The sequence below is a fragment of the Gobius niger genome, assembly GCF_951799975.1.
Source record: "Gobius niger genome assembly, chromosome: 4".
Taxonomy (NCBI): domain Eukaryota; kingdom Metazoa; phylum Chordata; class Actinopteri; order Gobiiformes; family Gobiidae; genus Gobius; species Gobius niger.
Genome location: NC_136855.1, coordinates 10,649,904 through 10,671,015, shown reverse-complemented (window position 1 = coordinate 10,671,015; position 21,112 = coordinate 10,649,904). Strand labels below are relative to the sequence as shown.

Here is a 21,112-nt window from a genome sequence, read left to right as displayed (position 1 = left end):
ATTCCCCTGAACCTCTTAGCGTTGTTTTTCTCCCACTCTTCCCATTTCCATTTGGTCCAGACAGGAGAGAGGCCCCTGCCCCGTCCCAGACACTCACATACACACCCCAGAGCTGAACCCCCCACCATCCCCCGGCTGTGCCTCTTACACACTGCTCCTAACAGGATTATTACTGCTGCCGACAGGACGGGACAGGAGGAGGAGGGGGGGCGTGTCCGGTCCAGTACGTCCAGGTGGCGCTGTGGTCCCTCCTCTGAGTGTTGTCTCCCTCCTTCCTCGCCCCGTCCCGTCTCTCTTAATCCCTGGGCTATTCTCACCGCGGGACGAACAGGCAGAGCGTCATTTAATCTGCAGCGGGACTCGGACCAAGAGGAGCTCCCTGGCTTTGGCGGAGGAACAGGACGTACAGGTAGGGCTGCATTTAAAGAAACTATTTATACTGATATAACTCCAGATAAATGTACTACAGTCTGTCATTGCAGCTCTAAAGAAACAAGGTGAGTTCCTCAGATCAGTTATTTGTCACTGCAGCCCTTGAACTGTCAGAAATGTAATATATGAACAAGATACTAATTTTGGTGAGTTTTGATTATTTCTCATTCAACTGAAATTGAATTGTGAACCACACCTATATCCTAAATGTGTAGTAAAATAAGAAGAAATTAGACTTGCATTCAGTATAAAAGAGGATCTAATCAAAGAAACTAGATTACTTTTGTATATACTTTATATACTGTATTCTTGGCAAGACTTTAAAATAACTATACCTTACTTAGCCTTATTAAATGACAAATTAAGGTGAGACACTGCAGGTGAATGGGGAACATTTTTGGGTTGCCTTTGACTTTTTCAGAGGGAGTTTTGGATATCTTGTTTAGTTTTAAAATAAGCTGTTTTTTAGTGGAAAAAAGGGAATTTTTGCCTTATTCTTTGATATTCAAAACAACAAATCAGGCTAGGAATTAGATATTAAAACTTCTTCAAAATATTGTTGAGTCCAAGGTTGGAAAATGTGAAGCCTTTGGATGCTCCTGACGTGGAGATAGTGTCGCCACAATGAGAGAAAAAAGCGTTTTGAGAAAAAGGCCCTTGAAATCACGGTTTCCTGTATAAATCTATGAGGAAACATTGAATCAGCGCAATATTTAAACACGTTCTTGTGAAGTTAAGGTATATTTTTTTGCTTCCAGGTGAGAGCTTATATGTTCAGAGACCAATTTGCCTGTAGTGTCTCCTCTTAACACTTTATTCATTAGTTCTACTTAACTACTACAGTTAATGCCCATGGTTATGTCGTCGTTGTGAAAGTTATTAAGTGTTAGTCACACATAATGAATTGTGAATGAAGTGTTACCGTGTACTATTTTGATTATAATGTGGAGATGGTCAAGGAGGCGAGAGGTCACTGTGTGCCTATATGTCAATGTGTTATTTTCATTATCAGGGTGTTGAAAGCAGATTAAGTGTAGCTTTTTCCTGAGTATTGAAATTGAATTTGAAATGGAAAGGGCAGTGCTAATGCTGTGGTAACTGTGCAAAAATCTAGCCCTCACTTTAATGGATGTTATCTTTTTTTTTTTTTTTGCATGGATTTGTGCAGCAATGCCTCACTTTGTCATTCAGCACGGAAGCAGCAGCATTCGTGTATCATAAGTCAAATTAAGGCCCAGATCTACACGGATTGCATTCTCACTTTGGAAATGTTGCACCCTCAGCTCTAGTTGCGTCACAGTGGGTTTAATGAGCTCTTTTTTGCAACCCTGTGAAACTCTGAAGCCTGAAGCACCCACAGTCCATATCCCCCGGAGCGTATTGGTGTGATGGAAGTCTATAGCGGACAAGGACGAAGCCTAGTCTATGTCGGGCTCATGTAAGGGTAAACTCCAGTCACGGATACATTTCAGTGGCTACAGTTACAAGGACGGCAAAAATGTGATCTTTATCTATCTATCAATTGATCAGGCGTTTCGCTCCTCTGAGAGTGCATTCATGAGCTGACACGTGAAAACCTTATCAAGTGTCTCTCATGCACGAAAACCTCTGGTCACGTAATCGTCGCCGCTGATATCGCTCGGAGCCAGTAACCATGACGACGCACTTTGCTTATAGGTCCCCTGGCACTGGCAGCAGGTCAGTTTGCAGAAGTGGATGAACTGGTGTTGTGGTCCGCAGGATGTGAGGAGTGGATGGCCCCTTGTCTGAGTGCGATGACAGCGGAGGAGCCATTGGGGGAGCTGTCCGCCTCAGAGGGACATGTTACAGACGCGCAGACTCTCAAGGAAGACGTCCAGCTCTCTGACCCAGACACCACAGAGAAACCCCCGCTTCAGCAGCCCCCAGCTTCAGATAAAACTCAGGAGGCTGAGCACACTTATACTGAGAGGTACCAACACAAACATTAAATAAATACAGTCATGGAGTTTAAGTTAGGTCATGTATGTAACAGTTCTCCCTCTGTCCCGCAGTGAGGAGCCGTTCTGCCGGATCTGTCATGAGGGTCCAGGGGGCGGGCCGCTGCTGTCCCCGTGTGACTGCTCCGGGACCCTGGCTCTGGTGCATCAGAGCTGCCTGGAGCACTGGCTCACAGCCTCCAACAGCAGCCACTGTGAGCTGTGTCAGCACCATTACAGCCTGGAGAGACAGCCCAAGCCTTTCTCTGAGGTCAGCACAAGGACTTTTGCTTCTACTGCGACTGCTAACTACTGTAGTACTCCTGGAGGTGTACTCTCGGCTCCCGCAGGTGCAGACTGTGTGTGACTGTAATGTTGGTGGTGGTTGAACGGGTGGTGGCGCAGACTGGCAGCCTCACCTTCACGGCACAACAGTTGAGTAGTTAGCCCTTTTGCCTCACAGCAAGAAGGCACCGGGTTTGATTCCCAGAGTGAGCGGGCCTTTCTGTGTGGACTGGCATGTTCTCTCCATGTGTGGATGGGTTTCAACTCAAAACATGCACAATAGGTTCAACCTAAAGCCAGGTGATTCTGACCATCAGCCTGGCTACCACATTGAAAGGGCCCCCGGCGCCATGCGGCAGCCCTCTTCTTCTTACAGTTTGTCCCAGTGCCTTCGATGGATGGGTCAAATGCAGAAGAATATTTCCATATACAGGGATCAATTATGTTCACCTTCCCCTTCATCAGGCTACCCCAGGGCAGCTGTGGCTACAAACGTAACTTACCGCTTTGAGCATCTGAAGAAGCACCATTTAAGATTAATGCATATGCTTCTATGCTTATATATCACTAGTGTTTGAGTAGAAACTATGGTGTCTGAGAGGATACACAATATGTCTTATACAGGAGAAGTTTATTTACTATCAGACCTGGAGACATGAACTTGAGACACTGAAGTCTGTCCATTTAAGTCTGCGTATGCTTCCACAGGAATAGGGATAAATACCCTCCGTTGTACATCACACTGATATGCAAGCCAGTGGATGAGAACTACCGTTACGCAAGACCCAGAGCGATTTAATTTTATTCTCTAACAAATGGTATAACTCACATTTATTCTAAAGACACTGAGTTGTGTCAGCACGACTTCAAAGCAGAAGTTAGAAGTACTTGCCACCATAACTTTACTGCTACAGCCACTTAACTCTATCTATCTATAAATAATGTGGACATTTACTACAACTATTTCTACTAGTACTGCTACTACAGCCCCTGCATGTATACTACTGTATAGTGACATTGACAGAGAGCTGTGTCAGCGGCACCGCTCTCTCCCTGGAGAGACTGGCCATGGATTTCTCTGAGGTCACACATACTTTCACCTCCACCACTCGAATGAAATAGAAAACTAGCATCTTTGCTATAATCCTGTTTAGCCTGTAACTGTTTGCTGATGTTCAGTAATATGCACCGTTCCTTTACCAGTACTGTACTTTATGTATGGTTAAGAGTGGTAGTGGTGCAGAATACACCTGAGAACAAAGGGTTAGACTCCCATTCCTGTTCTGTAAAGCACTTAGAATCACTTTGCATTAACACGGCACTGCCTTCCTCCACTTTAATCCAAGATCCACTTAACCCGCAATGTCCTGACTTTTTTTCAATGGCCATGTCACAGGGGCGTGTCCAGGGGGGCGGGGCCTGAACCCTTCACGTTGGTCGCCCTGTTGTTGTTTTTTTAAAATCCAGATTAGAGTCAGATTAAAGGCGCACTCTCCCCGTGTGCTCTGTCAGTGCGGGACAGTGCCAATGTCCCGAGGCGCTGGTGTCATAATCTGATGATTAAGAACCGCACTTTACAGAGGGACAGTGTAAGCTGGTCATCAATACAGTACACACAGCACAGGCGAGGTAAACATATTGGACAATTACAGAAAAAGGAGCTACAAAGCGAGTGCAGGCTTGAAAATCGCATATTGCTATTTGTGGGCAATGTTGCACCCAATTTACCGGTTGAAATATCTTGCATTAAGGAAACAGGGCCCCAAATCTGTTACATAAGTGAGAGGATGCTGCGAGAGGCTCATTTTGCTCAGAGCATTGGTCAATGTGTACTAATATGTGTCATCTGCCATTGTAGACAATTCACTCATTTAAGATCATTTCATTTATGCTTTTGTAACGCATTTAAGTTATCTGTTATCTGGTCCTAGTTTGAACATACATTGGACACATTGTGTCCAATGTTTTGTAGGTCTTAGCTTTCAAATGAGGCATTACACTGGTCCTTTTAGATTTGGGTAAAGCTGAACTGGAGATAATGCACTCAGTCAAAACGGGGATTAAGATGTTAATCCGGTTTAATTTGGTCTTCATCTATGTCTGGTGGTACTAGGAAGGTCACGCCTCACAGTTTATAAGGTGATGCTTGGTGTGAAAAGTTACAGCAGGGGTGTCAAACATGCGGCCCACTAGATGATTTAATCCGGCCCCTGCCCTGTGGAGGATAAGTTCCAGAGTAGTCCAGAGTTAGAGCTCATTCCAGCCACTAGGGGGCATCTTAAATTTAAACAAGGAAAGATCGATAGTCGATTAATCGGAATAATAATCGTTAGTTGCAGCCCTAATGTTCAGTGTATAAAATGGTATATAGTCCCATTACGACAGGACCAGACCAGAACGGACCGGAGCGGTGTGAAGGTGTTTCCACAGCCAAAAGTGAACTGCTCCGCTCCCAAAGGGGGGTCCAAACCGCTCCGGTCCCAGACCACTTTAGCCATGGGGTCTGGAGCGGTTTGCAAACTAGACCGGTTTGGGGGGAAAGGGGAGGGGGGCATGTCACCACTCTGATTGGTGTCAGTTTGCATTTTCAAAGTTTCTTTCTCTTCACAAGGCTCTATCATGACTGGTTCACAGAAAATATAGGCATTTTTTGCCAAACCTCTACTCATAGCCTATGCCTGATTTTGATGTGAAATCATTCAATTAAATGATATATTTTCCCTCATATTTATGACAGCAATCTAACTGCTCAAGTGTTTAAGTTTGATTTGCACAGTTTTCCCATACATTCTTTCTTATTGCCTCATACATCCCTCTTTTATTTTAGAATTCACTGTTGAACTAAAAAGAATAGGTTTACTCATTTTGGGCATTTTTGTGATTTTTCTTTTTTCTTGAAAACTGTTCAAACACTCTGTCCCTCCTAATGGCCACATGTAGTATATACAAAACATATGCAGGACTAAAGCTCAGTGATATCAGGCTGTGGTTGTTGCCTGTCACATGCAAATGAATGACATTGGCCCCTCCCATAACGACCCGGACCACTTTACCTTAAAGACTAGGACTGCTACCAAAACTCTCCTAGTGCTTGGTCATTTCTTTCTACCACAAACTTAAAAGATGTTACTTGCAGCAAGTACAGTCCCCCCACAGGTGCCACGATGAAGAAAAGGCTTTACTTTGCTCATCCATTTGAATATCTAATGTGCAGTCAGTCACCTGTTGGACTAAGCGTTTCCCTCCTCTGTCGCAGTGGTGGTGTGCGTCGTCCATGCAGCAGCAGAGGCGGACTCTTTTCGGGGACGTCCTGTGCTTCCTCTTCATCACGCCCCTCTCCAGTCTGTCCGGGTGGCTCTGCGTGCAGGGGGCCATGGACCTGTACTACAGCAACGCGGCCGAGGCCCTGGGGCTGATGCTGCTCACGGTGTCGCTCTTCACCATCTACGTCTTCTGGAGCATCGTACGTCAAAACCTTGTAGTTCACTGCTGTTAAAGGAGCGATACCTGATTGTACAAAGAAACAGGGTCACTCAAATTTCAAATTGCTATTTTCTGGTCCAAACTCGTCTCAAACTTTCCTTATGCTTTTACAACATCAAAAGTTTAAACCAGGTTTCACAACTTTCAGAGAGGAAAGCTGTCACTTCACTGTAAAATAAGCCTATTAGCCTAACATTTTATGACTGTTTTAAAGGCTTTAAAAACTGTATTTTTTCTGGATAAATGTCTGCTTTTACCAAATACTAAAAGACAAAACTAATTTTATTCCAATAACAGAAAATTAAAAAATCAAGGATTGCTCTTTTAAGGCAAGACATGTTTGGTTATGAAGGCAGTTTGTGACCTGAGGCTGGCCAGGTTTTCAAGGAGGAAACATGTTGATGGTTAAAAGCTTCTATGCTCAGAGAAGCCCTGTAGGAACTGATAGCGTAATAACGGCCAATAACGTAATCAATGTGGCCAGTTTTGAAATGTAATAAGCCGATAACGTAATAACTCAATAACTTAATAACTCTGTTGAGTCAATAACGTAATAATAGCGATTTAGCGGCCGATCTTGTTTATTATGTTATTGGCTGGTTCTTACATTATCGGCCTGACAAGATGAAAAGCAAAATGTAATAAAATTAGCCAATAATGTAATACATACATATGAATTGATTAAAGCAAAAAAAATTAACACATTAAATACGTTAAAATTATATTGTGTCTTTTCCTCTAAATTATTTGAGGCTTTTTTGTATTGTGTTGTTTTTACTGTTCTATATTTTCACTTCCGGCAACTTTTTTTCTCACATGCATCTTTTCCATGCATCTTATGATGGAAAGATTGCCAGTTCGAGTCCCTCCTTCAACAAGTGCATGACGTCGCTGTGTCCTTGGGCAAGGCACTTCACTCACATAGCATATGTATGAGCATGTGTGAGTGAGTGCTTTGTAGTGGTCAGAGAGGGCAATTTTCATATCATTTATTTATTTATTTATCAGGACAATGTACAGTTACATTATGCCCGTGAGCATACTGTGTGTCAATGGCACAGTTTGGCAGCCTACCCAGGGCAGATGTGACTGCAATAGTAGTCTATAGCCGAAAGGGAGAGGTTTTGTCAAGAGAACGAGCTTCATCATATTTGTATATATTTTTTTAATCATTATCCTCTTATCATTGTACCAAGCTGTGTTTCAGTCAGTGGTGGAAGCAGTCCTCAGATACAGGATACAGATTCAGATAGAGGAGCAAGGAACTTACTGTTAGTCCGATCTGCCACCAACCACTCACTATCACATGCACCACATTCATACAGGCGAGGTGGGTGAAGTGCCTTGCCCAAGGACACAGCGATGCCATGCACTTGTGGGAGCATGGATTGGAACCGGCAACCTCTCGGTCATAAACTGACCCTCATGGTCCGATGCCTATGATGCACATGAGCTGAGAGATTGTGATGAGAACAAACAAAAGCAGTAAAATAGAAAAGCTGGTGAAAAAGCAGCACATTACAGCACACACATTACTGGATGATTATATTGCATTTGTGAACGATTTTCATCTTGTCTGACCAATGTAAAAACAAGCCAATAACATATTACATTATCGGCCAGTAAATTGAAATTGGCACAACAGTTATTGCGTTATTGGCAATTATTATGTTATCGGTTCCTACAAGCCCTCACTAAAAATAGGACTATTCAGTCATTTGTACCACAAGAAATTCAGCAACTAAGTAAACTACAATGAGTTTTTCAAGTTTTGGACATTTGAGACCGACAGCAGCTGGTCTGAGAAGAGGGATTCAGTCACAATAGGAAATTTGAAGTTCGATATACTGAGATGGGAAAATATCGCGATAACCGATATTGACTGTAAAGATATCGTCAGCTCTAAAGTATAAACATAAAAATGACAGTAAACCTAAAAGTACATATCCGTACCACACAAAAAGTACCACACAAACTGCAGTAAACATGAAATATAATGTAACCAATTTGCTTCGGTTAGGTTTTTACAAAGAAAACATATCAGAAAAGGCTGATCAATGTACAGAAGTATCGCTTATCTGTTATTTATCGATAAGTCGATACAGTCGTTATCCTGACACATTTATAAAAACTGAACTGGATGAGGCCAAAGGTATGACCGTAGCTTTTTTGTTTCCGCTACTGTATGTGAAACAATGTCTAAAAAGTGTGTGGAAGAATCGTATGTTTTTCCTCAACTGTAAATCCATTTCCGCAGTAATATAAGTATAGGTATATAAATAATACCTGTCCTATGTGCTCCGCAGGTCTCCGTGCGGTACCACCTTCACCTCCTCAGGACATGGAGGACCACAGACCAAAGAGTGCGACTAAAGATCCCCTCCTCCTGCTGCTCCGAGCCCGAACCCAACCCGCAGACTGTGTTCCGCAAGAACTCAGAGAAAACCACCAACAAAGAGACCATCGTGTGATCCAGGCGGAGATCTGACCAGCTCTTCTAACATCATCTCTATACCTCGTGTGTCTTACGATGCTGCTGACTTTTTCAACGCTTTAGCCATTTTAAGACAGTTCAATGCAGAGTATTAGCTTTATTTTTATATTCTTGATGTAAATAGATATTCATTTTTGACTTCTAGGATTTAAATTTGTAGTCTTAGTATGAGTTTAACATTTGAATCCAGCTTCCCCATTATGACCAAAATCCAGAAGAGGCTTTTTCATATTCTGGACAAGTTGAAAACTTTTTTTTTTTTTGTGTAGACCTTAAACGTCAGACGACAATCTTTTGCAAAGTTACAATTCAATGTCGAGCCTGTTCGCGGTTTCAGGGCTCCGCATCAAGAATTGCAATGAACAATCTTTTTTGTTTTATAGTAGTAAAAACTTAGGAGAAACTTCACATTCTGGAGGATGAATTTTATTTTTGTTTTTGTTTGAAATCAAATGGATGATTTCAACTGAGGAACTGAAGAAGGGGAAGTGTTTGCATGTTTCCAAAGACTTAAAACAGTTCTTAAGGCGGTCTGTGGCTAAAAGACACGGCCTAGAATGTGACACAGAAACACTAGAGGGCAGTATAAACTCGTATGTGGAAGACCAAAAGGACCTGTAGTCTTTCAAATGCATATTTTGTTGGGCAAGGTGTGGTTACCTTTTGTGATTGATGGAACACTGGACATGTAAACATTAAAGGTGCACGATGCAACTTTTTATGTTAAATAAAAAGTTGATATTAATATGTATTTGACCTCTCAGTGATCCACTGGATGCTTGGGTGGTTAGCGTAGTGCCTTTACTTGCCATCCCGATGGCCTGTGGGACGCTCCAGCATCAATTGTTTTTTAGGTTGTCACTGCTGATTGAACCGTAGCCATGGTTACATATGCATTCCAATCTGAAAACCTACCAGAAATCCCCAAAAATCCTGAAGCATCATATGAGCCACCGGGATGAAGAGTGCAGGCGCCAAGCTAACCACCCACACAGCCGCTGGGTCACAAAGGTCAAACACTCGCTAATACGCACTTTTTGTTTTCATAAAGTTGCATAGTGCACCTTTAAAATATAATTCAACCCATTTCTTGTACAAGGGCTTGTCCACACATTTACTGGGTTGGCCAAAGTCTTGCCAAAATTTTAAACCTTGACATCGGTTTGGTTGTTTCACCATATTTTCACCATATTTGTTCTGATTAAACTATAGTAAATGACCCACAGTTTATGGCCTCACTGACCCGCACTGCCCCCGTTTCTTGGATAGAGTATGCAAGTCTTGCAAAAGAAGGTCTCCTCAAGGTCATGCACGATTCAAACATGTGACTCTCATTCTCCCTCACATGATGAACGGACATTCTGCTCAGATTGGGTCTTGCAGTATGTATGCACTTTCTCAGCAATTTAATAGCTCCAACAGGAATTCTTTACCATGTTCCTTTTGTAATGAAGGGCGACCTCTATGTCCCACCAAATGTACATCGGAACCAACTTGTGACGTGAAGCTTTAAATATTTAACCGATGTGACCATTTACTATAATTGGAATACCCAGTGCAGCAATGACAAAGTGGCCCATCGAAACGGGCAAGACCAAAGGACAGCGACCTGCAGTAAATCACGCCATTTCATTTTTGCTCGACTTTATTATTTAATTAAAACATTAACATATAAAACATTTCAGCAGCTCAGGTCCGATCGGAAGCAGGCACTGGTCACATTACGGCACAACTGGCCTCCTTAACGTCCTGCAAATAAAAGAGAATTCAATGAAAAGAATTCTCTGTACACACCGGGTTAACTCGACATGAAAAATGTGGCTAAAGCGGGGATTTTAAACTGGGTTATTATCGCTTTGGCAGATGTGGGTAGGTACGAATTCTGATTGGAGTAAGTAGTTCTATGAGAAAATACCTATTCATTTTACTTCCGCAATATCACTACTCTAAAAACATTTGTCATCCCACTAAGCGACATCCAATAAAAGCTCTATTTTAATTAATGGGGAAAGATTTCTGCAACTCTATCCACCTCTGCCAGTGCATAGCTTCGTAAAATATTCAAAACCTGGAACCGAATGAAAGAATATGTAAAAACAGATCAAGACGATATTAAAAGCATGCCTTGTTATTCACACAGGGATTAGCCAACGAATGAGCAGCAGTCGGAGCGGCTCAGAAGGTGCATCGTTTTCCATCCCAAAATAATTTCCAAGAACGATATAGATGTTGTAAAACAAAAGCATGCAGATGTGATTTGACTGCACGTAGGTTTTCGAAAGAAGCCGCTTTTGGAGAGCCATGCATCAGGGCGCGCTCGGAGCTGCAGGGACCACATACCTACAGCAATGTGCACGGACATCTCCTCTTTTTCTTTGGCTTCAGAGTGAGCAGAAATAAAATTAGAGTCCAGACAAAACCTCTTAACTGAAACATTACGCGATTATTTTCAGAATGCTCGATAAGCAAAGGCAGGGATCAATCAGCAGCTCCCACAGGCCTTTTACATGGTCAGATTCTGATGATGGTCCCTGACTCTTTGCATCCTCTCTGAATGGAATATATATCAATCTTTACTGCAGACACGAGGTCCAGTTAAAAAAAAATATATGTGATAAGATAACAACCCATACAGCTGCTGGGTCACTACAAAGTCAAATACACAATAATATCAATTTTCAACATCAATCAAGAAAAGTTCCATAATGCACCTTTAAGAGGTGTTTGACCTTTGTTTTGTACAATTTTCTTCAAATTTATCTTTGGGGGCTAGAGCGCCGGATTTGGCCCCTGGGCCTGATGTTGTCTACCTCTGCCCTAGTGGCTAAGGGTGACTCCACAAGGTCCAAGCAAGTCCAAACATATATTTTTTTTAACCGCACTGGTTTTTGTATCTGGATTGTTTTTAAGTTTGGGCTTTGTTTGACAGCTTTGTTGTTTTGCCCTGTTTAGGAACATGCTCTGTAGAAGGACACTGAGCTGCTGTCATAGATTTTCTATTGGTGCCATTATTGTAAATGGGGAATATTGAGGAATGATGGTCTTATAATAATAATAATTACTACTACTACACCTACTACTACACCTACTACTACACCTACACCTACTACACCTACTACACCTACCAAATAAAAAAAAATTAAAAAAATATAAAAAGAAAATAATAAAAGTTATAAAAATTAAAATAATAATAATAAAAAAAGAAAATAATAATAATAATAATAAATACATTAAAAAAAAAATAATAATAACAAAAATAATAATAAAAATAAAATAATAAAAATAAAATAATAAAAATAAAAATAAAAATAAAAATAAAAATAAAAATAAAAATAAAAATAAAAATAAAAAAAATAAAAATAATAATAATAATAACAATAATAATAATGTCTATGGCCAATACCCACCGGTCTCCTGAAGTGCTGCATTTCACTGCGGGCCACAAACTCTTCAAAGTCTAGATCCGGTTCATCCCTGACCTGCAGCCGCGTCCGTCGCTCTGCCATTTCCTGAATGAGCATAAAGCTTCAACTATAATCAATGACATCACACAGAGAGCAGTCTGAAAAAGTTACTTAAAATGTAGAGCACAGATGTGTGTACACGGTAGCCTCTGAATGCTAGAGTATTCTAAATTAAATCAGGATTTTATTTGCATTGATTACTTCATATTTGGGGTTGAGGAGGGTGATCCTGACGTCAGTTGCGGGGCCCCAGGTTCTGTGGCCCTCGAGGATCAGATCATTTGACCCCGCCTCCGCCTCAGAACCTGCTGCCCAGATCTGAAAAACAAAAAGAATTCAAGATGCCCTTAAGTAAATCTGATGGACCAAAACAATTTCCTGCTACTTCCAAACCATTTCCTGCAACCTCAAAATATAGGTCAAATACACCGCTCACAAAAACTTAGGGCACACTCAGAAAACACAATGTAACTCCAAGTTAGTCAAATTTCTGGGATATCAGACTGTCCAGTTAGGAAGCCACGCTTATTGTGAATCAATTTCACTTGGTGTTGTGGAAATGAAACAGACAACAGGTGGAAATGAGAGGCAATTAGCAAGATCACTCCAAAAGAGGAATGGTTTTGCAGGTGGTGACCACAGACAATTTCCCTGTCTTCATCCTTTGGACCCTATTTTTCGAACACTTTTGCATTTGTCCAGTGTTCTCACCACTAGAGGCATCATGAGGAGCATCTACAACCCACAGAAGCTGCTCAGGGAGTGATGCATCATCCAAAATGGCACGTCCATTCGTGCTGTGGCAAGAAGGTTTGCTGTGTCTCCCAGCGCAGTGTCCAGAGCATGGAGGAGATACCAGTAGACAGGCCAGTACACCAGGAGACCTGGGGGGGGCGACCGAGGTCAACAACCCAGCAGCAGGACTGCTATCTGCTCATTTGTGCATGGAGAAACAGGAGAAGCACTGCCCGAGCCCTACAAAATGAACTCCAGAGGGCCACAAATGTGCATGTTGGTCCTCAAACGGTCAGAAACCGACTCCATGAGGGTGGTATGAGTGCCCGACGTCCACAAGTTGGGCCGGTGCTTACTGCCCAACACCGTGCAGCACGATTGGCATTTGCCCGAGAACACAGCGATTGGCAGATTGGCCGATGGTGCCCTGTGCTCTTCACGGATGAGAGCAGGTTCACCCTGAGCACATGTGACAGACGTGACAGAGTCTGGAGACGCCCTGGAGAACGTTCTGCTGCTGCAACATCATCCAGCATGACCGGTTTGGTGGTGGGTCAGTGATGGTCTGGGGAGGCATTTCATTGGAGGGTCCCACAGCCCTCCATGTGCTAGCCAGAGGTTCCCTGACTGGCATTGGGGACCGGGATGAGATCCTCAGACCTATTGTAAGACCATATGCTGGTGCTGTGGGCCCTGGGTTCCTTCTGATGCCTGATAATGCCAGGCCACATGTGGCAAGAGTGTGTCAGCAGGTCCTGCATGATGAAGGTATTGATGTTCTGGACTGGCCTGCCCGTTCCCCAGACTTAAATCCAATAGAGCACATCTGGGACATCATGTCTCGGTCCATCCATCAACGCCACGTCGCACCACAGACTGTCCAGGAGCTGACTGATGCTCTAATCCAGGTCTGGGAGGAGATCCCTCAGGAGGACGTCCGTGGTCTCATCAGGAGCATGCCCAGGCGTTGTAGGGAGTGCATTCAGGCACGTGGAGGCCACACACACTACTGAGGATGATACAGACTCGTTTGGAGGAATTTCTACAGCATTTGGATCAACCAGTGACCTGAGTTGTCACTTTGATTTTGACTATAATTTTGGATCCAGACCTCCAGGGGCTGAGAATTTGATTTCCATTTATCATTCTTATGTTATTTTGTTCTCAACACATTGCCCTACACTATGAATAAAGATTTTCATCCGAAAAAGCGAATTGATTGACATCTAGGATGTGTTTTTTGAGTGTGCCCTAAGTTTTTGTGAGCAGTGTAGTTTAAAGAGAAATAACTCTCATAGCAGTCATTTAGGGAGGAACGATAATCGAAGTTTACCTCCAAATTGATATTTTTTAAAGGACTTACAGTGAGTGTCTGCCCCCCAGCCAGGACACATGGAGACGGGATGTTGAAGGAGATTTCTCCTGCGTCCGGATAAATCCTGCGCACCACCCAGCCGCTCACAGACTGCTCCTGGAAGAGACCAAGACAAGCAACTTTATGGCAACGTTATATCAGGCAAGCTTATTTGTAGAGGCCAACTACTACAGAACATGTTTTAAAAAACAAGGATACATTGAAGTGCATAAAATGACAAAATAAAAATAAAAATAAAAAAATGAATTAAAAGTGAAGACGGTCAGTGTCTTCATGTCCGCAGTGGTCACTATAAAATGTGGGAAACTAGTAAGATGTCACAGATGCAGGAATGACTCTGGAAGCCCAATCTAACACGCACCGCAAAGGGGTGTTCCTTCTATAAAAAGGTGGGAGAATACACTGCTGTGTACAGGTATTTACTTTAACTATGTGGAGTTTGCATGTTTTCCTCGTGTCTGTAGGTTTCCTCCGCTTATTCCGGTTTTCGCTACCACTAAAAAACATGTGCAATAGGTGAATATTCCATCCAGCCTGGCTCCACATCTGGAGATGGGTCCCTGGGCGTGGCACTGCCGCCGACCACTGCAGCAGTGTCGAAGGATGGGTCAAAAGCAGGACAAATTTCAGTGTATAATGACAAATAAAGCACCTTAACCATAGGATGATAATCAATTATCCTTTACTGATATGAAATGATATGTCACCCTATTTCAAAGCTCTGTTCTCTTATCGAATTGAATGAACTGAATATTGAAGTGAATATTTCCAGATGGGCAAGGCCTTCATCACCAAGTACATTGTGTATCTGCACACAATTGGCATCACATTATGAAGTATTTTGAAGTATCCCAAACCCAGAAGTGGCCCTGATGAGCTGTTGACTAGCTGTCGTTCAACATTACAGACCGGCTTCGCTCCCGAAGAATGTGCTAGGAGAATCTAAACTCGGGGACCTTTAAATAATATGGACCCTTTTACAAAGTAGTAGCTAAATTTGTACCAGGTCAGAGTTGTTCTTGAGCTGGATGAACCTGCCATCCACATCGACGTGGCCCACACCGATAGGGCCGCTCTCAGAGGAGCAGGTGGCTATTTTTGAGGCTGGGGAGCTGCCGGTGGGTCCTTCGTGTTTGCGCTTCCTCCCTTTGAGCTTATGCCTCGTCTCCTCTTGAGTCCGGGACACGGTGACTCTCTGGGAGGGGCTCGGAGACAGCTGCAGCCTGAGTTGAAAACAGAATTGTGTCACGTTTCCATTTGTTGTGCCTCCAATCTCGATGGAGGAGTATCGCGTCTCTTTGTTGGTGAGACGCAGCATATAAATGAACTCTTGAAACGCTCACCTCTGTTCCTCCACTTCCAGCATCTTCCTGTAGGCGTTAATCTCCATGTCGAGGGCCAGTTTGGTGTCCAGTAGCTTCTCGTAGTCGTCGAGCTGTGTGTACATCTGGCTCCTCATGTCCGACATCTCCTGCTCCTTGGCGCTGAGACGGTCCTGCCAGGACTCGCGCTCTCTGTCCAGGGTCCGCTCCAAGTCCTGAACTCGCGCCTCCAGCGTCGATTTCTAACAAGACACGAGAGCTTGGACAGTTAAAGAGTCTGCTGCCAAAGGTGTCACAGATGAAGCTGCTTGGATGAGAACCGCCCAACACATAGCACTTTATGACGGCTCAAGAACCTTCATCTGTGATTTGTGGTCATACCTCTTTCTGGTAGAGCTGGAGCTGGGAGCTGAGCGTCTCTAGTCGGAACTTGGCGTTTTCCAGTTCGTCTTTCGTCGCGGAGACTGCGCTATTTTTGTCCATCGCCGTCTGCTGCGCGTTCTGCAACTGGAGACACCACGCAAGTCTACGGTCATTCCCAAGCAATCAAAAAGCTCTGATGTTTAGCAATGAGCATTGATACTTCAGATATAAGAAGTCTATGCACAGATTCCTGAAGGTAAATGGACAGTGAAACTTTTCAAACGTCAAAAACCTGTCAATCAAAGCAAAACAATTCGAATCTTTTTGGAATTTCTGAGCAGAAATGTTCTCAGGATTTATACCGACAGCTGTAAGTCAGACTGAAGGCTTTTAATGCTACTTTAATATTCAAATACTGCTAATGCATCAAATGCTAAGAAAACACCTCTGCATTTTTTTTTTTAGTTCAAAAGATTTGCAAACGTTCCATACAAACAAATGAGATTTTGACAAAAGCAAAGTGGACTAAATGGGCAACCTTTGATCTAAGCTTTAGTGCCATGTTAGCCTAAACTGCTTTTGAATGTGTCTTTTCTCTTTTGCACTTTCATTAAACTTATGCAGTAGAAATAGTCGAGCAATGTTATTCCTTTCCAAGAATTTTTTTTTCAAGTTGGAATCCAATTTTATGCACAATGCTCTCTTAAAAGCAAACTTTTGTCATTTGTCAAAGACTATGATGTGACGACAGAACTGAGCTGAACATTATGAATGCAACAATACAAGTCTAATTCAGTCTGGGCTGCGTCCATGCAGGTCTCACCTTAGAGCTGAATGTGCGGTCCATCTCTTCTCTGTACTGCAGGACCTGAGACTCGTGGTCCTGTCTGAGCTGCTGCATGGCGTCGGCTAGTTTGGTCTCAAACTCTTTGCGCCGCACCGTCTCTACCTCCAGCAGTCGGCTCTCACTGCGAGAGCGGATCTCCTGCGTTTCCTAAAGACCAGACACAACAAAACAGGAGAATATTGGGTTTTGGGCATCATCATTACACATCATATCATTTATGAAGGTTATACAGTTTGACATATCCATTGCACATGTTTCTAATCAAAAAAGTTTCATGACGTTGTTATTCGAGAGGTTATTGGTGTCATCATGCACATCTCTGACCTGTTTGCTGAGGGTCTTGTGGAAAGCCAGCTGCTCCTTGGCCGTTTGAACCTGGTTCTCCAGATCAATCCGCTGCATCATCTCCGAGTTCAGCTGCTCTTTAGTCAGAGACAGTTCCCCTTCCACCTGCGCAAACACGACAAGATTAAGTGAACAGAGTCACCAGAGAACCCATCACACAGTAGCTTCAAGGTAATGCCTTCAGGGTGGAGAATGCGGAATCCACGGGCCAGGTCCAGTCGAAGAACAGCTTCCTACACCAGGCTATCAGGAAGCTAAACTCCCTCCCTTCCACCCCTTACTCCCCGAGTCCAAGGATGGGAGAACTATTTTGATTCTTTGTGAAATGTATTCATAATTAAATCTTTGAAAATGAAACAGAAATCAAAGTTCAAGAAATTAAGTGCATAACTGGGAATTGGATCACGTGGGCATGAAGATGGGGCTCCCAAATGTTTCAAGTTGCCCAAAATGACCATGCAAACAAATCAGTTTGGACAGCATCGGCCAACATTGTCAGCGATGCTTTGGCAATTCATCGTGCAGCCCCAGTCCAGAAAAAGTGTGCGTTTTGTCCCTACGTTTCTGAGCTGCTCTTGGAGACCGGACACCTGCTCCTCCAGTCTGCGTTGAGCTGAACCCAGCTTCGACATTTCGGCATCTCTGGAGGTCAAAGCAGCCTCTGCTCTCCTCCAGTGGGACAATGCAGAGGCGAGTTCCCCCTCATTCTTCTGGAGCCTAAGAACAGGGGAGTAGTCATTAACAAGATTACAGCAATTGTCGGGTTTCAGGTGAGTAATGTTGATAATTAAAGGTGCCGACCACTTTAGTTAACGGCGCTTTAATATCCTCAATGGCCTGCGGTTTGAAGGGTGCGTTAAATTGTAGGGAAAACGTACAAATGTTTATCCGTTTTCACTCTCAAGTTAAAAAAAATGAGACCAGTTGCGCAATTTGGTTGGAATATGGACAGACTTGAGAAACTGCAGCTTTAAAAACCAATTGACGGTGTTTAAGGGGAGACACTACAGGCAAAACTCATTTTTTTCAGTTTTCAGGTTTTGGGCCAAATTGGTCTCTGAACATCTAAGCTTTCACCCGGAAACAGAAAATATGCCTAATCTTCACAGTAACATGTTTAAATATTGCGCTGATTCAATGTTCCCCCATAGACTTATATGGGAGAATGCAATTTCAAGGGCCTTTTTCTCCAAACACATTTTTCTGTCATTGTGGCGACACTATGTCCACGTCAGTCGGACCTAAAGACTTTACATTTTCCAGCCTTGGACTGAACGATATTTGGATGATTTTTTCTGAGGGATTTTTTATTATCTAATCCTTAAGCCCCATTTATTGAGTTTTGAATGTCAGAAAATAAGGCGAAAATTACATTTTTTACAAATTTTTCCACTAAAAAACAGCTTATTTTAAAACTAAACAAGAAATCCAAAATCCCCTCTGAAAACGTCTTGGTAACTCATTCATCAATAAAATGAAACAATACATTTGAATGTAGCTCTATCCATTATTCAGATTTCGTCGCTGAAAAGATGGGAAATTTGGGGCATTTTTAGGCATAAAACACCTTGTTCTTATATGAAAAGATAAAATGACAGAAAACTTGCAATGTATTTTTTTCTCACATTTATGCCAGTGATCGACATCAAAACTTTCAAATGGATATCTGTAAATATACATTTTTTCCCTATTCACCTGCAGTGACTCGCCTTAATGAAGTTTGCCAAATGAGAACTTTCATTTGCTTTTTATATAGACCTATTTGATAGTGTCTCCTGACGAAAGACTTCAACCAATGAGAGAAAAAAACAGACACTTTTCCTGCATCCAAATTCTCCATTAACATTTTCAACAGACATTTGAAACCACCAACACTTCCCTGCCCAACTTTGCGAGCGCCCCATCTTTACGCACTTGCCCTGCAGCTTCCTCCCATCATCCGCGAGGTTCCCCACTTCGATCTGCAGACGGGCCTTTTCGTTAGCCACCCCGTCCAGTGTGGTGCGCACGTCGGCCAGCTCCTCCTCGTAGAGTCGGCGCACGTTGCCCATCTCCCTGGTTTTGGACTCATCGCTCTCCTCCAGGCGGATGAGCAACGCGGACCGCTCCGACTCCAGGTCCTGAACGCGCTGTATGTAATTGGCCAGGCGGTCGTTCAGGCTGCGGAGCGCGTCCTTCTCCTGGAGCCGTGACAGGCGCGTGGGGCTCGAGCTGCCACCGCTGACCTTGGGGCCCGGGTTCACGGTGCGGCCGCCGGTGGAGGAGCGGGTGCTGCGGCCACTGCGGGTCCCGGCGGGCAGGGGCGTGGAGGTGGTGGAGGCCATAACCACAGGGCTATACACGGGCAGGACAGGGCGAGTTCTAGATTACAAATACAGTGAAGTACAGAACAACCTTTAAGATGCCTGTGCAGCCTTAAGGCGGATGGTACTGAGCGGCGTTGGGAATGATTTACTTGCCTTTTTTTTCCTCGTTCGCAGCTGAAACTTATCACTTCTGATGAGTTTGCGCAGCGGCAACATTTGCGCCAAGTCCGCCGCAGTCAACGCGGGTACATCCGGGACAACTTCTGCGCATTAAGAGTCCGGATTTAAACGGTCTCTCATAGGTTGTTTGATTCAATGGAAATGTTTTAGGCTAAATACAATTAATCTCGCCTTTAATTGTTTGAATAGTTCTAATGGACCATGAGTCTGGAATAAAGACCCATGGAGTAAATATACACAACGGACTAAAAAGGAAACAGAATCTGAATCCCTTGTTTCTCCAACATTGTGGTTCACGTTGTTTTTTGTACCCATTTTTTTCTTTTTCATTTCATATTCTTCATCTCAAGAGGGGACGCGCGCACTCCAAACGCGCCCCTTGTTGTTGTTGTTGTGAGAGGAGCGGGGCTATAATGACCACAAAGCCATGTGATATGTGGCGGCTGTACTTTACTCTGATGGGTGCACCTCCGCTGGTTGGCTGTGTCGCTGTGTGACTTGACTGTGGTGTGAATCAGCTGATTCGAATGACCGTCCGGCTGATGTCATCCAGCACAGAGCGCTCTTAAAGGGAACATTTGGGATTCTTTTTCGTACGTTGGTAGAGTTTCACCGATCAAAAGAGAAAATATGTTGGGTGTAGGTTATAGACATTTATCTGTGTTTTATTATGAACAAGTTTATAAATAACTTGATGGATCATTGTTTGTGAGAGCGTGGGTTTAGTGAGTGCATTTGCTTCATTTCTACGACAACCCCAAATAATGAAAGATGATGCGCGTGAAAATACAAAGAAGTGAGTGAATAGGAACTGACCAGGAGATGGCGCCAGATCTCCATGACTCACACAACAGACGCCACAGACTCTTCCAACTGCACGTCCCGGCAGCGCGTGTCTCTACACTCTTGTATTTAAATGATGTGGGACTTTTTCCAAACAGACTCTACATTTTGTTTGGGTCTACTGTGTTTTATTTCACAAAATGTAGATGTTGGTCACTCTCCTAACACCCACCCTGACAGATACTCAGTTACTACTTACTGAAATAACTCAAATAAAGTGAAGAACTCTTTTTAGGTAAGTCTTGTAGCACAGTAGGCTCGTTGTGCCCTTGGGCAAGACACTTTGCCAGTGAGATATAGTGCAGGGGTTTCCAAACTTTTCTGACCGAGATCCTCAAAGTCACCAGACCAACGGCTCGGGACCCCCCCGTAAAATGTAATTATGATCATTTCAGTTGCAAAACATTTTAGAATCCTGTTTACTGTTTGTATGAATATGTTTTGAATGCGAACACAAATTTCATATAAACAACACATAAAAAGTAGGGCTGGGGCAAAATATCGGATAGGACTTATATAGGAGATAGGATCACAATATTTTGTGCTGCAATACCAAGTATCGATACTTTATCAAGTATTGCAATACTTTCAATACTTGTGTATGGAGGCATTTTTGATCACACACTCCTTTGTCCTCCAAGAACAGTTATAGCACTTTGTTACATTATGTTAATGCACTT

At 43.2% G+C, this 21,112-nt stretch overlaps 2 protein-coding genes across 4 annotated transcripts; one reads left to right on the top strand and one right to left on the bottom strand.

Moving 5' to 3' along the window:
- Positions 1 to 248: 248 nt before the first annotated feature.
- Positions 249 to 8,718, top strand: LOC306962030 (E3 ubiquitin-protein ligase MARCHF3). The gene is made up of 5 exons (XM_079555051.1): positions 249 to 409; positions 2,173 to 2,383; positions 2,466 to 2,661; positions 5,932 to 6,138; positions 8,465 to 8,718. Exons 2-5 carry the CDS (start codon positions 2,187 to 2,189, stop codon positions 8,627 to 8,629), a joined length of 765 nt encoding a protein of 254 aa, XP_079411177.1. The 5' UTR covers positions 249 to 409; positions 2,173 to 2,186; the 3' UTR covers positions 8,630 to 8,718.
- On the bottom strand, positions 6,046 to 19,429 carry LOC306962018 (lamin-B3-like). 3 transcript variants are annotated; one of them, XM_079555032.1, is made up of 12 exons: positions 19,018 to 19,429; positions 17,664 to 17,820; positions 17,083 to 17,208; positions 16,735 to 16,905; positions 15,930 to 16,055; positions 15,570 to 15,790; positions 15,230 to 15,449; positions 14,215 to 14,322; positions 12,318 to 12,434; positions 12,060 to 12,161; positions 10,993 to 11,031; positions 10,314 to 10,401 (listed from the first exon to the last, which is right to left on the bottom strand). In XM_079555032.1, the coding sequence occupies exons 1-11, from the start codon at positions 19,425 to 19,427 to the stop codon at positions 10,993 to 10,995; spliced, it is 1,797 nt and encodes a 598-aa protein (XP_079411158.1). In that variant the 5' UTR covers positions 19,428 to 19,429; the 3' UTR covers positions 10,314 to 10,401. The 3 variants fall into 3 exon arrangements, with proteins under 3 accessions (XP_079411160.1, XP_079411159.1, XP_079411158.1); XM_079555034.1 differs by lacking the exons at positions 10,314 to 10,401; positions 10,993 to 11,031 and adding an exon at positions 6,046 to 6,164; XM_079555033.1 differs by lacking the exon at positions 10,993 to 11,031 and having other exon boundaries at positions 10,285 to 10,401.
- Positions 19,430 to 21,112: the final 1,683 nt, after the last annotated feature.

Bases quoted from the DNA above. Each gene is read 5' to 3' on its own strand.
- LOC306962030 (XM_079555051.1), top strand. From the start codon at position 2,187: ATGGCCCCTTGTCTGAGTGCGATGACAGCGGAGGAGCCATTGGGGGAG. The intron at 2,662-5,931 runs GTCAGCACAAGG...CCTCTGTCGCAG, and splicing joins AGCCCAAGCCTTTCTCTGAG to TGGTGGTGTGCGTCGTCCAT. The intron at 6,139-8,464 runs GTACGTCAAAAC...TGTGCTCCGCAG, and splicing joins TCTACGTCTTCTGGAGCATC to GTCTCCGTGCGGTACCACCT.
- LOC306962018 (XM_079555032.1), bottom strand. From the start codon at position 19,427: ATGGCCTCCACCACCTCCACGCCCCTGCCCGCCGGGACCCGCAGTGGC. The intron at 17,209-17,663 runs GTAGGGACAAAA...GTGTTTGCGCAG, and splicing joins TCCAAGAGCAGCTCAGAAAC to GTGGAAGGGGAACTGTCTCT. The intron at 11,032-12,059 runs GTGGGTATTGGC...CTCACTCTGAAG, and splicing joins TGCAGCACTTCAGGAGACCG to CCAAAGAAAAAGAGGAGATG.